This window comes from Choloepus didactylus, chromosome 5 (genome assembly GCF_015220235.1).
Source record: "Choloepus didactylus isolate mChoDid1 chromosome 5, mChoDid1.pri, whole genome shotgun sequence".
In the NCBI taxonomy this organism is placed as follows: Eukaryota; Metazoa; Chordata; class Mammalia; order Pilosa; family Megalonychidae; genus Choloepus; species Choloepus didactylus.
In genome coordinates this window covers 7,073,949-7,088,767 of record NC_051311.1, presented here as the reverse complement: position 1 = coordinate 7,088,767, position 14,819 = coordinate 7,073,949, and the positions used below count along the sequence as shown (strand labels likewise).

Below are 14,819 nucleotides of genomic sequence, written 5' to 3'. Positions count from 1 at the left end.
CTGATGTGTTACCTTGGACACTTTATGGCCTTAAGACTGTAACTGTGTAGTCAAATAAACCCCCTTTTTATAAAAGCCAATCCATCTCTGGTGTTTTGCATTCTGCAGCATTAGCAAACTAGGACAGATTTTGGTACCGGAAGTGGGGTGCTTTTGCTGCTGTGTTTGCAAATACCAAACATGTTGGAACGGCTTTTTAAATGGATAATGGGGAGTTTCTGGAAGAGTTGTGAGGAGCTTGATAGAAAAGGCCAAAACTGCTTTAAAGAGACTGTTTATGGAAATATGGACTCTAAAGATACTTCTGACGAGGTCTTGAACAGAGATGATGAATGTGTTGTTGTGAACTGGAAGAAAGGCGATTGTTGTTTTAAAGTGGCAGAGAATTTGGCAAAATTGAGTCCTGGTGTCAGATGGAAGGAAGAATCTGGAAGCAACAACCTGGAATACTTAGCTGAGGAGATCTCCAGACTACATGTGGAGGATGTACCCTGGCTTCTCCTTGCAGCTTATAGTAAAATGCGAGCGGAGAGAGATAAACTTAGAACTGAACTCTTGGGTTCAAAGAAACCAGAAGCTGATGGCTTGGAAAATTATGAGCTTCCAGGGGGTGGAATCCCAGAAGCTACAGCCCAACGTGAGGATGTAACCAAACATGGAACCCAGCCGCCATTTCAGTACAAGCCAAGATTGGAGATGGAATTATCCAGAAAGGATTTGTGGAAACTCCTATTGTCTGATGGCATTGACCCCAGTGTGCTTCATGCAAAGCCAACAGAACTTTTGCAAGAACTTTACAGACACAGCCGCTGCCAGTCTGGACTGGAGGAGACAGACAAGGAACAAATTGCAGGAAAAATTTCTTCAAAGACAGAGCCATGGAGGTTGAGGTCTGGAGCCAAGAGGCCTTGGGCTGGGAGAGCGGAGCAGCCCACATGCATGGAAAGGGTGAGTTTGCCCTGGAGGTCGAGGGCGGGCTTTCCACCTCAATGCTCTGGAAGAGTTTTGCCACCCGAGGTCCCAAAGAGGGTGGAGCACATTCCCAGGGAATTGGGGAGAGCCTGGCTGCCACCACACTGTTCTGAAGGGGTTAAGCGTGTGCCCCGGAGATGGAAGGGAATCCGGGAGCAGCCCCGATGTTTGAGGAGGGTGGGGCCGAGAAGGTGGTCTCCCCAATGTGTGGGTATGTTGGAGCACTCACCTAAGTGTTTGGAGAGGAAAGGGCTGCCACAAAGGCCCTTAGGAAGGGTTAGACTCCCGCTCTCTCAAGCCCCAAGGATGCAACGTTATTGTGTTAATGACTTTCAGACTTTGAAATCTAATGGAGTTTATCCTGCAGGTTTTAGGAACTGTTTTGGTCCTGTTAACCCTGTTTTCCTTACTCTTTCTCCTTATGGGAATGGAGATGTTTATCCTATGAATGTCCCTCCTTTGTATATTGGAAGCATATAACTTGTTCTAAGTCTGCAGATCCAAGCTAAAGGAAAAGTATGCCTTAGGACTGACCACGCCTATATTTGATTTTGATGGGATTTTGTACTTAACTTTTGTTACTGAAATGGTTTAAGTTTTTGTGATATTGTGATGAAATGAATGTATTTTGTATTTGGAAAGATAATGTCATTTTGGGGTCCAGGGGGTGGAATGTGCCAGTTTGAATGTATTGTATCCCCCAACTGCCATTATCTTTGTGGTCTTGTGGGACAGACGTTTTGGTGCTGGTTAGATTTGCTTGCAATGTGCCCCACCCAGCTGTGGGTGGTGACTCTGGTGGGATACTCCCGTGGAGGTGTGACCCCACCCATTCAGGGTGGGCCTTGATCAGTGGAGCCATATAAAACATGCTGACTCAAAGAGACAGAACGGAGTGCAGCTGTGAGTGACGTTTTGAAGAGGAGCAAGCTTGCTAGAGAGGAACGTCCTGGGAGAAAGCCATTTTGAAACCAGAACTTAGGAGCAGACACCAGCCACGTGCCTTCCCAGCTAACAGAAGTTTTCCGGACGCCATTGGCCATCCTCCAGTGAAGGTACCCGATTCCTGATGTATTACCGTGGACACTTTATGGCCTTAAGACTGTAACTGTGTAGTCAAATAAACCCCTTTTTTATAAAAGCCTATCCATCTCTGGTGTTTTGCATTCTGCAGCATTAGCAAACTAGAACAACCACCAACTGGCAAAGACAAAAGTACTTCCAAGAAAGTTTATTCCCTCAGCCAGGGAAAGGGGGGCCCAACAGCAGAAAAGACTTTTGGCAATATCTGTCCCTTTCCAAACAAACACCAGTGGGAGAACCACACTCCATGCCTCACTGTTTGAGTGGGGCAAGCAGGGAGCTGATGTTCCACCACTCTCTCTTCCCCCAGAAGCAAGCAGTGGTGCTCCAGTTCCCTGCTGCTGAAGTGCTGGCCCGGCTGAACGGGGAGTGACCTTCCATCTTTGGCTTGGCAGAAGCAGGCAGCACTCTGCTTCCTTGGCTAGGTGGTGTCTACAAGGAGATGAGACCGTCCATCCCCCATCGAGAAGAAGTTGGTAGTACTTTGATTGCCGCATTAGGGCAGTATCAGCAGGCTCCAGCAGAGCACTGAACTTCCATTCCTGCTGAGCAGCAATGAGACTTAAAGAGGAGGTGTGAGGGAGGACCAGTCACCTCCAAGCTTCACCCAGTTGTCTTTGAGAGCGAACGGTTAAACAAACTGTGGTGTACCCACACAGAATACTACTCAGCAATAAAAAGGAATGAACTAGTAGCAAACAACTTGGAAGAATCTCAACGGAATTATACTCAGGGTGTAACAAAAAGTTTATTTAAAACTTTGAGCCGTGTGTGTTTTTGTGAGTTGTAGGAGTTCTTTATATATCCTAGGTACTCGTCTTTTGTCAGCTATATATTTTGTAAATATTTTCTTCTATGCCTTTCCTGTTCATTTTCTTAATAATGTATTTTGATGAGAAGTTTTCAATTTTGAAGCCAAATGTATAAGTTTTATCATAAAGCAAACATTACTTTATGTATGCTTAGAAAACTTTCTCTGCCCTGGCTTTAAGAAGATATCCTCTTATGTTTTCCTCTGAAAACTTTATGGTTTAAGATTTTGTGTTTAGGGGTCTGATCCATCTTGAGTTAATTTTTGTGTATGATGTAAGATAGGGGTTAAATCTCTTCATTTTGTTCCAAATGGATATTCACTTGTTACAACGACATTTGTTGAAAACACCTTTTGCTCCATTGGATTGCTTTGGAGCCTTTGCTGAAAACCAGGCAGGTACATTTTGGGGTTCTCTCCCATGTTGCAGTATTTGTCAATCCTTATACTAGGAATTCTTGATTGCTATAGCTTTATAATAAATATTGAAATCAGATGTAAGTCCTCCAACTTTTTTCTTTCTCAAAATCAGTTTTTTAAAATTCTAGATCGTCTGTATTTCTATACAGATTATAGAAACAGCTTATCCAATATTACAAAAAAAACCTGATGTTACTATGATTAGGATTGTGATAAATGTCTAGATCAATTTGAGGAGATTGCCATATTAATATAGTAATAGATGGAGTCATCCAATTCATAAGTATGGTATATTTCTCTATTCACTTAGATCTTTTGTAATTTTGGTTAAAGTGTTGCAAATTTCATTGCAGAGGTTCATGCATATCTTCTGTTAAATTTATTTCTAAGCACTTTATATTTTTATGCTATGTAAATGGAATTGTTTTTAGATTCTGTTTTCAATAGTTTGGTGCTGGTATATAAAATTACAATTGATTTTTATTATTAATGTTTACCCTGAAACCTTGTTAAATTCATTCACTAGCTCAAGTAATAATTTTATAGATTCCTTAGGTTTTTCTATGTAAACAACTACATATTCTGTAAATAGAGACAGTTTTACTTCTTCTTTTCTAATCTTTATGCCTTTTATTTCCTTTTAGTGTCATATTACAATGGCTAGGAATTCCAGTAAGCATCTTTGCCCTGTTCTCAACCTTAGGAGGAAATCATTCAATATTTTATCATTAAGTATGATTTAGCTATAGAATTTTTTACAGCAGCTCTTTGTCAAGTTGAGGAATTTCCCTTCTATTCCTAGTTTTCTGAGAGTTTTTTGTGAGTAGTTGCTGAATTTTGTCAAGTCTTTTCTGCAGCTATTGAAATGATTGTATTTTTCTTCTTTATTCTGTAATATGGTATATTATTTTGATTTTTTAATATTAAAGCAATTTTGCATGGCTGAGATATACCCCACTTTGTCATGATCTAGTATACATTTAATATAATGCTAGATTCTATTTGCTAATATTTTGTTTAGTACTTTGAACAAGTACTAGTTTGGATGTAAGTCTCCAAATTGTCTTTCCTTATTTTCTTTTCTCTTTTTGTAAAATATGTTTTCCAGGATTTAGCGTTAGAGTTATGCTGGTCTCATAAAATGAGTTGGGAAGTGTTCCAGTTTGCTAACGCTGCATTTTGCAAAATATCAAAAATGGATTGGCTTTTATAAAGGGGGGTTATTTTGCTACACAGTTACAGTCTTAAGGCCATAAAGTGTCCATGGTAAGATATCAACAATCAGTTGGGTACCTTCACTGGAAGATGGCCAATGGCATCCAGAAAACCTCTGTTAGCTGGGAAGGCACATGGCTGGTGTCTGCTCTGGAGCTCTGGTTTCAAAGTGGCTTTCTCCCAGGATGTCTGCTTGCTCCTGTGTTGTGTTTTCCAAAATGTCTCTGTAAGCTGCAGCTCCTCTTCAAAATGTCACTCTCAGTTGCTCTGAGTCCCTCTGTCTGTGAATTCCTTTATATGACTCCAGTGATCCAATTAACACCCACCCTGAATGTGTGGGGTAACACCTCCATGGAAATTATCCAATCAGACTCACAGTTGATTGAGTCACATCTCCATGGAAACACTCAATCAATGAATTCCAATCTAATCAACACCAATAACGTCTGCCCACACAAGATTGCATCAAAGAACATGGCATTTTGGGGGACATAATACATCCAAATCAGCACAGGAAGTATGTCCTTTTTCTCTATTTTCTGAAAATACTTTTAAAAGATTTGTCTTATTTCTTTTTTAAATGTTTGATGGAATTCACCAGTGAAGCCATTTGGTCTAGAGTTGTCTTTATGAGAAAGTTTTTGATAATGGATTTATTTTCTTTAATACATATAGTATTATTCATATTTTTTATTTTGTCTACTGTCAATTTTATTAGATTGTATTTTTCAAATGGTTGTTGATTTCATTTAATTTATTGAATTTGTTGATATGAAGTTTTCCATGATATTCTCCTAGTAGTCTTCTAATATCTATAGGAACTGAAATCCTTTTTTATTCCTGATATTAGTAAATTAAGTTTTCTCTGTTTTTCTCTGTATCAGTCTAGCTGGGTGTTTATTAATTTTGCTGATTACATTTCAATGAACTGGCTTTTGGCTCTGTTAATTTATTTTATTGTTTATATTTTTATTTCTTTATTTCTGCTTTGATCATCAACTTTTTCCTTCTTACTTTTTGTTTACTTTGCTCTTCTTTTTATAGTTTCTTATTGTAGAACTTTGTTATTGATTTCAAACTTTTTATTATTTTTAATAAAAACACTTAGATTTATTAGTTTTCCTGTAAGCACTGTCTCACCTGCGTCACACAAATTTTGATATCTTGCATTTTCATTCAGTTTGAAATATTTTCTCATTTTTCTTTTCCCTTGTGATCTCCTTTGTGATTTAAAACTGTGTTGTTAATGTACATATATTAGGAATTTTTCTAGGTGTGTATTTCTAATTCCACTGTGATCAGAGGGCAGTGTCAACATGATTTTAATCCTTGTAAATTTAGTGAGAATTGTTTCGTAGCCCAGAAGCAAGTGGCCTGTCCTGGGAATGCACTATGTGTACTTGACAATAATGTGTATTCTGCAATCATTGGGTGTTATCAGCTATGTCATGGTAGTGATAATACTGTTCAGAACATCTATGTCTCTTTAATTTATTTTTTGTGTAATTCTATCAATTGCTGAGAGAGAGAGAGGTGTTATTTATTTGTCCATATAATTTTGTCAATTTTTGCTTAACGGAATTCAAAGCTCTGTTATTGGGCACATACATATTTATAATGGTGGTAGCTTCTTGATGAATTTATTCTTTTATCATTATGAAATGTCCTTCTTTATCCCTGATAATTCTTTAATCCTAAAATCTACTATGCTTGGTATTACTGTAGCCCCTCCATCCTTTGAACGTTTGCATGGTGCATATATTTTTAGTGCATTTATTTTCAACCTCTCTGTGTCTTTATATTTAAAGTGTTTCTCTTGTAGACAGTAACTAGTTGGGTCTTGCTTTTTTTACACATTCTGGACACCTCTGCATTTTAATTAGATGGTTTAGTTCATTAACATTTACTGTTATTATTGATAAGGTTGGACTTAGGTCCACCATTTTATTATTAGTTTTCTAAATGTCCCCTCGAGTTATTTTTGTTGTTGTTATTCCTTTGTTTCTCCTTTTTTTTTTGCCTTCCTTTGAACATATTTTAGAATTCCATTTTAATTTATCTATTAGCGTTTTGGTATATATTTCTAAATGATTGCTCTGGTGATTATAATTTACATCCTTAACTTTTCAAAGTACATTTAGAGTTAATGTTGGACAATTTTGTATAAAATATAGGGGTCATTTCCCTATTCTTCACATTATCACTGTCATATATATTATATTTGCACCATTATAACCCCAACAAGAGTGTTATAATTCTTGCTTTAAAGTCTTATGTATTTTAAAGAAATTAAGGAGAAAACAGCCATTTATGTGCACCCAGATAGTTGCCATTTTTAATGCTCTTCATTCTTTTCTGAAGATCAGTTTCCATCAGGGCTTATTTCCCTTCACCCTGAAGAGCCTCCTGTAGCATCAGGTCAGCTGGTGATGTGATAAACTCTGCTTTCCTTTTTCCAAAAATATGTTTCTTTTGCCTTCAATACTGAAGGATATTTTCCCTGGGTATAGAATTCTGGGTGTACAAGGATTTTTTTTTTCTTTTCAGCACTTTAGAGATGTTCCACTATCTTAAGTCCTCCATCTCAGTGTCAGCCAGTTAATTGTCTTTTCACCTGAGAATGGGTCACATTTTCTTATATTTTTGCATGCTGAGTAATATTGGATTTTATCCTGGTCAGTATGAAAATTATGTATCTTTTTAAATCAGGCAATTAATGGGTTGGATTCCAGCTGTAAGCTCTGTCTCACCTGCAGTGGGTGGAGGCTCAAATCTTAATTCCATCTTTGAGACTCAGCTGCCTTCAAACATGATTCATGGGTCAGCCAGAAATCTGGGCAGAGTTTGTGCAGTGTTTGGGCCTCCCCGCTCTGGCTTCTCCGGGGTCACCCTTATGTTCTTGCACTCGCTGCCATTGCCCTGAGCTCTGTCTTTAGCAAACCATAAGGCTACGGATTTTCAGCATCATCTTGGTTGCCCCAAATAGCACAGACTAGAACCTCCTATCACATTAAAGCTTAAAAAGGGGAAACTCATCCCATACTGTTCCTCTCTTTCAAGGGTTGGAGTCTGCCTGCTTTTGGTCTCCTTCTATTGTCTTTAGGTACTTGTTCTTAGTTTTTCCAGAGTTTATCGTCATCTGCAGGAGGGTCATTTGGAAAGCAGCTAGTCAGCCATGGACAGAAGCACAATTCACCCAGAATGATCTGTTAATAATATAAATTTTATCATGTCATCCCTGCTTAAAATTATTCAATGGTCTTCCCCAGCATTTGAGACAAAATCCAAACTCTACACTTCCTCTTCGACCTCAGCACCTCCGCCCAGCCCTGTCCTGCCCTGTATCTTGCCGTGACTGTTCTCTTTGGAATGCCCTTCTTCCCACTTCCCACGTGGTCAACTCCTTCCCATTCTTTAGGCCCCAGCACCTGTCACCTCCCCCAGAGGGCCCTCCCTGGCCATTCCATCTAAACCAGTCCTGTCTGTGTAGGTCTTACGTTGTTGCTTACAGTGTACACTCAGCTTCTAGTTCAGTGCCTGGTAAATAGTATGCACTCAATAAATGCTCTGTGAATGAATGTGGGATTATTTATTAAGTATTCCTAGCAATTCCTTGTAGTATTGTAGATAAAAGAACTTTTAAACCATTATAATGAAGCTCAACTATAATATTGTTCTTGTGTTCAAACACAGTGACACCTTTATATTTATCGGTAACTCTTCTCCCTGAGAAATCATTACGCAGGCCGAATTTATATTTAATTTTTGTCTATAGATGGATTAAAAATGTTATTGAAAATCCACTAAGGTTATTCAGATACCAGTGAGATTAATAGGTGGATCCATTTCTCATTATTTTTTAATTTCACAATATGATTAATCAGAATTAGAGTCATTGCATTACTCATGAACTCATGATACAAAAAATCTTTGAATGTGTTGAATGCATTGAAGTATCCTATTGCATGTATTGAAACATTCTATTTTTTTGGTAGAATTCCTCTCCTGCTTGAAATTAGAATTGACTTTTTAAACCAAAATTTTATTTATTATATTATGAAGTTTGACTATTAAATCATCTGAAATTTCTCAAAAACTACCTTATAATAAGATTTTGGATTTATGATTACTATATAATGCATCAAACAAAATGTCACTATATAGGCAAATAATTCATGTTTCTCCATAATCTTTATTATACTTGAAGCAATGAATAAATGCTAATGACATAAAATATTTACACTTTATTACTGTTCACTTCTTTATAAGTGGATACAAATTTTTTTCTGTATGTAAATCTGTTTTCTCTTCTAATTCATATTCAATACTATAATTCATGTTCCCATCATAGTTTTGCCAAACAAATGGTTTAAAATGTTACTCTTTCATTACTTTTTAATCTTTGCAAGTGGTAACAAATAATATGGGCCTTTCCTTTTACAGATTCATAAACAGAAAGAGAACATGGAAATGAGAAGAAATGTTGACCATCTAAGCAGCAAGGTTTGCATTTAAGTTCCTTTTTTCCTTCCTCTGTGCCTCCCTCCCTCCCTCCTTCCCTCCATCCTTTCCTTCCTTTCTTCCTTCCCCTCTTCTCTTATTTTGGCGTTGGGGATGAAGAAGAATCTGTATATGCTATGCCAAGGTTTTCACTTTCCAACAAGTTTTGGCATTTTGTAGACAAAGTCCAAGTTGAAAGAGAATTCTTGAGGGTGAGGCAAGAAGTGTGAGTTGCGGGTCAGGAGGTGGACTGTAGGGAGCCCTGGGTGGGAGAGTGAGTGTTCCGGCCGGATGGAGGGTGGCCCGGCTGAGGACAGGGAAAGTGTCTGCTGGTATTTGATCCTCAGACTCAAGACCCTGCCCCGTCAAGTCCCTGCCCTCCCTTCCTCCATTCTCCTACCCCGTCTTCCTTCACAACAACCTCAGGCTTCCACCTTGCTCTACTCCACAAAGACCCCCCTCTCCAGGTGCTTCTGAAGAACGTAGACCTGTCGGTATGTTGTTCTTGCACTTGGATCAGGTGGAGGAGTGGGGAAATGGGTCCAACCTGCAAGTCAGGTCAAGGCAGGGGAGACAGTGGGACTAGCAGAAAGGTCTAAAAACTTCAACTCTGGGACTCCAGCTCAGGGGAGGAGAAGGGAGGAAAAGAAAAGGACTTTGTTTGCAAATCTGAAGGATGCATTGAGAATGTCAAAGGCTGGTTCTTCTGTGTGCCAGGTCCTGAAGTCAGCCAAGAGGGACACCACTTTGTCTCCATGGCCCACGAAGACCAGGACTCCATTCAGGAGCCCCACAGCTACGGGGACGAGTTCGCAGCCACATATACCCTCCAGGAGCATGTCTCCTGCCAGGACCAAAAGACCAAAGAGTTCAAAGAAGACAAAGGAGACAAAGGAGGCAAAGTTAAAGAAGGTGGCAGGGACGGAGGTGACGGGGACAGAGGCGGTGGAGCCCCAGGAGCAGTGGCTTGTGGTAAGGAGACTTGCTACCCTGCCACGCCCCATCACCCTACACCTCCTTCCGCCTCGTGCACCCTCATCTGCACCCTCAGGCTGTTCCTACACCTGCTCCTGCTCTGGCTGCTCGTCTCTGCCCTGAAGTGTCCTCTTTAGCCTTAGCTTTCCCAAGAGGATACCAAAAGAGGCCCAACTTGTGGAGTTTTTAGCTTAGTTGTTCTAAGCCCTTGTGGAACTCTATTTCATTAGCAAACTAGAGAGGCCACCTTCCAACACTTCCTAGGGTGTATAACCTCTAACTCCCTCCTGCCCAATATCCATCAAGAGCTTCCTGAAGATTCCCTGAAGGACTGCAGATATATGGTCCATTTACTCATGCAGATATTCTCAAATTGGCAACTGGACCAAATCACATTATCAGAGACAAGCATGCATGAATTACATGCTATCGCTTGCATCATCCACCTTCCCCCCAAATAATCAGAACTACTTTCCTGGACCTGGGGTGGAACCATAGATTTATAAGAAGGGCATGTTATGAAGCAGATGTGCGGTGCTCAGCTCCCACCCCACCCCACCCCCGTTGTCCTATGGTGTGGACACTGCTGAGGCTGCATCACACGACATTACCCGGCTCCCACTCGGGAGAACTTCCCTCTGCTCTGAGCTGTGGACATAGTTGTCTTTCTCTAAGGAGTGGAGCCACTGAGCACGGTGACTCACATAACAAGGCAAGGTTCCTTTTCTGTGTTGACCTTGAGAGCTCAGAACCCAACTGGTGGCACTTACAGCCAAAATGCAGCACTTCATGGAAGGAGGCCCTCCACTTGCATGTTTTGATTCCCAAATTGTACTCTTTTGTCTTATTTCTGCATGTCCTGTGTCCTTCACCCTCCATGTAGGGGGCAGAGTCTGCCTCTAGCCTTCAGGACGTGGAGGAGCAGAGCAGATCAGGCTCCCGTCTGTGGGGAAGGGAGATGTCAGGAAGCCGGTGGCCCAGGAGAGGGGGAGCAGGTAGAGGGCAGCCAGGATTGTCACACTTGGCAAGAGAAAATGCTCACCTCTAAAGGCATTTCCACGCTGCAGAAAATTTGGACGTATGGACAGCCAGACCCCAGTGTAATTTCCCAAGGAGGAGAGTGACATTAAGGGGGAAATTTGTGAATGACTGACCAGTGGTTGGGTTCTGGAAGTGGCTACTTATAAGCCAGATCTTGGGTGGTACTTTTCTTGCCCTCCAGTGACTGACGTGAATGTACAGCGCTCTCTGCTCACCTGGTGTGAGGAGGGGGCAGGAAGAGCTCCTGGCCAGGTCCGGGGCTGAGCCCCCGAGGCCCGTCCTGTTCCAGCATGGCCTTGAGAAGTAGTTGTGCGGGAGGGGTCTGTGGTCTGCACCCCGAGCCCCTGCCCAGGGAGCTTGCAGGGCCACTGAGCCTCCCATCCCAAGACCTGAGCTGGGGGAGAGCTGTAGCAGGAGCGTGGCTCCCAGTCCCTGCAGCCACCTGGGACCAATCCCGTCTACAACTCCAGCTCAGTAACCACAGTGGAATCCGCTCCTGCACAGCCACAGCCCCGAGTGGCAGAGATGCCTCTTCTTCTATCCAATCAAAAATGCATGATAAAAGAGAGACCGAGGCAGGTTAAGGTCCCTGAGAAGGTATTGTGCAAACAAGCTGTTGTACAGGTGCCATCATCTTTCCTTCTGATTTCAATGATTGTTATCTGAATGTTTCCAAAGCTTAACAGTAACTCTTGTCAGCCAGAGAGACTCAGAAGTTAATGTGTAACAATAAGTAAAAATCAGACCAGATGGAGTGAGCTAGTGTGTACATCTCTATATTAACAGACTCCATTTCAAAGTGAAATGTATCTCTCTAGTTATTACACTGTTATTACTGTAATCTAGCATTTTGTTGCGAATAACATCCTATTATAAAAAGCTCTCCATTTTCATCTCCCAGTGGTAAATTCTTCACTGTAGATTAATTCTGGATATACTCACCTGATAGCTAGAATACCCCTGTTTCGTGCCATAAAATATTTTACTATGTTGGGGAAGCTGGGCTTTGTAAAAAATTATTTTGTAATATTTACCAAGTGGAAACGACCAAATGGAGCACTTGATAGAGGGACTTTTTGCATCAGTCACTGAACTTATCTAATTAATCATACTTATTTTTTGAAATCTGTGTCAGTCGGTGGGAACAGCACACATGTTCACAGTGATAAACCGAATGTTTAGCCAGTCTGAAAGAAACGATAGCGACACCGCGGTCTGATTTCTATTTAGGAACAATTTCACAACATGCAGTTTGTATTTGGGCAGGGCTTTTCATGTAAAGTTTGTTTTTTGATATCTGTAAAGCATTTCAAATACTAAGGTTTCACGTAGCAAGGTTAAGTTGGGTTCCCAGGCTTGCAGTTTGGGTTTTTTCCTCCTTTTTCAGAATAATTAGTTAATTAAGGTTGCACCCAGTAAACTCTCCCCTGGAAGGTTTCTGAGCTCCCACTGAGTGACCCGTCTATGCTGAGGGAACATATGGTTCAGGCTGAGATCTGCAAGGGGGAAATAGGGCCCTTCCGTGTGGGAAATGGGGCATGGGTACAAAGCCAACCGTGTTCCCATTTGCAGGGTTTGCTCAGTACAAAACAAGTTGTCCAGCATGAAGGACTTCAACACAAACTCCAGAAAATTATTCTTCTAACCTTCAAGAATTGTTAGATGGAACGCTTTTTGTAATAGTTTTGCAATTGTGATTTTTAAAAACTGTATGATAAGGTAGATAGGTGAAGGAATAATGTTTTAGAAATGAGAATTGATCCTTCCTTTCCTATACAACCCTTTTATTTCATTAAATTGCACATGGTGTTTAAAATAAACTCTTGCGGAGAAGAAAATGGCATAATTTGGTCATTCTTCCATTCTTTGTTCCCTTAGTTTGGCTTGATGACGCTGATAGTAGCTCTGCAGGGGAATGTGGAAGAGCCAGCATTTTGTTCGTTGTTTATCTTGCGGCACTGGGAGGTGGACTTGGACAGAGCTAGGTCACTCCTGGACATGCACTTGGGTTTCAGAAGTTTTCAAAAGGATATTTACTCTATTTTGATAGATTATGTTGACCCCAAATAATTTTCCCTATCATAATGTATCTGTTTCATAAAATGAATGGCCTTAAAATGTAGAGATAATTGAAATCATATGCTACAGTTACTTGTATTATTTCAAAATCAAAGTTTTCATTTAGCATTAAATAAATTGATCTTAAAATTCTGCTCTCAGAGAGCAGAATAAAAAATCTGAGTAGTATCTTATTTAAAATTCAAACAAAAGGTGGCTTTTACCTTCTATGTTTTAAAATTCTGGGATAATTTGATGGTAAACTAAATGAATACTTTCCAGTATATTTGGAACTGAAAATATTTTAATGAAAATAATATTCAATATTTGCTGCACAGGTGGAAAAATTATTTGTTAAAAATCATTTGAGGGGCTTTTTTTGCAGATGGGCCCACTTCCATCCATGTTTAGAAACACCTTGAGAAGAGCAGAGCTGTTGTCCTTGACCCCCTGAAGTCCAGAGAGTGACCCTCAGGCTCCCTCACTGCACCCCCCTGGCTTCAGTTCCCACTGGGAGCTGAGGCCAGTCCTGAAGACCAGGGCATTTGGCCGGTGTCCTCACAGGAGATGGGACACTACCCTCCAAGCCCGGACTTGGGTCTTACCCCAGAGTGAGCATTTGAAGGGCTTCACTTGAAAGCAGGGACTGGAACTCACACTTGCACACTGGTGTCCATAGCAGCATTATTCACAATAGTCAAAAGATGGAAGCAACCCAATAATCCACCCAGCGATGAACGGATACGCAAAATGTGGTATATTACATACAACAGAGTATTAATCAGCCGTAAAAAGGAATGAAGTTCTGATAATGCTACAACATGGATGAACCTTGAAGACATCATATTGAGTGAAATAAGCCAGACACCGAAGGACAGATATTGTACGATCTCCCTGATATGAAGTAATTAGAACAAGCAAATTCATAGACTCAGGAACTGGAATACAGGTTATGGGGTTGTGGTGGGGGTAGGGTATGGGGAGCTAATGCTTAATTGGTACAGTTTCTGTTGGAAATGTTTTGGTAATGGATGATGTGATGGTGGCACAACCTTGCGAATGTGACTGACACCACTGAAGTGTATATTTGAATGTGGTTTAAAGGGGAAATGTTAGATTGTATATATATTACCAGAAGAAAAACTTAAAAAAAAAACCTTATAACTGTACAACACAGTGAACCCTAATGTAAACTATGGACTATAGTTAATTGTACAATAAAAATAAAATTCTTTCACCAATTATAACAAAGTCACCACCTTAATGCAAGGGGTTAATAATGGAAGTGGTTTATGGCAACTCTGCATTTTTTGCATGACTTTCTCAAATCTACAATTTCTCTAATAAAAAAATTATAATAAAAAGTGAGATGTTTAATTTCCATATACTTACGAATTTTCCAGTTCTCTTTCTATTATTGATTTCTATCTTCATTACATTGTGGTTGGAGAAGATACGTTGTATGATTTCAATATTGTTAAAATTTATTGAGACTTGTTTTGTGACCTAATATATAGTCTATATTGGAGAATGATCCATGTGCACTAGAGAAGAATGTGTATTCTGCTGCTGTGGGGTGCAGTGTTCTATATATGTCTATTAGGTCTAGCTGGTTTAGTGTATCATTCAAGTTCCGTACTTCCTTATTAGTTGTCTGATTAGATGTTCTATCCATTATTGAAAGTGGTGTATCTAAGTCTCTTAATTTTAAGGTAGAACCTTATTACTCTGTTCAACTCTGTCA

General features: G+C 40.2%; 1 protein-coding gene across 1 annotated transcript in view; it reads left to right on the top strand.

Annotated features, from left to right (window-relative positions):
- The window catches only part of C5H10orf67 (chromosome 5 C10orf67 homolog), a 68,976-nt gene extending 54,634 nt beyond the window's left edge, over positions 1–14,342 (top strand). Inside the window, exons 8-10 of the mRNA XM_037837691.1 lie at positions 8,945–9,004; positions 9,719–9,973; positions 13,461–14,342. Of these exons, the coding sequence (XP_037693619.1) occupies positions 8,945–9,004; positions 9,719–9,973; positions 13,461–13,529 (384 nt within the window). The 3' untranslated portion in view covers positions 13,530–14,342. The remainder of the gene's footprint in view (positions 1–8,944; positions 9,005–9,718; positions 9,974–13,460) is intronic.
- Positions 14,343–14,819: the final 477 nt, after the last annotated feature.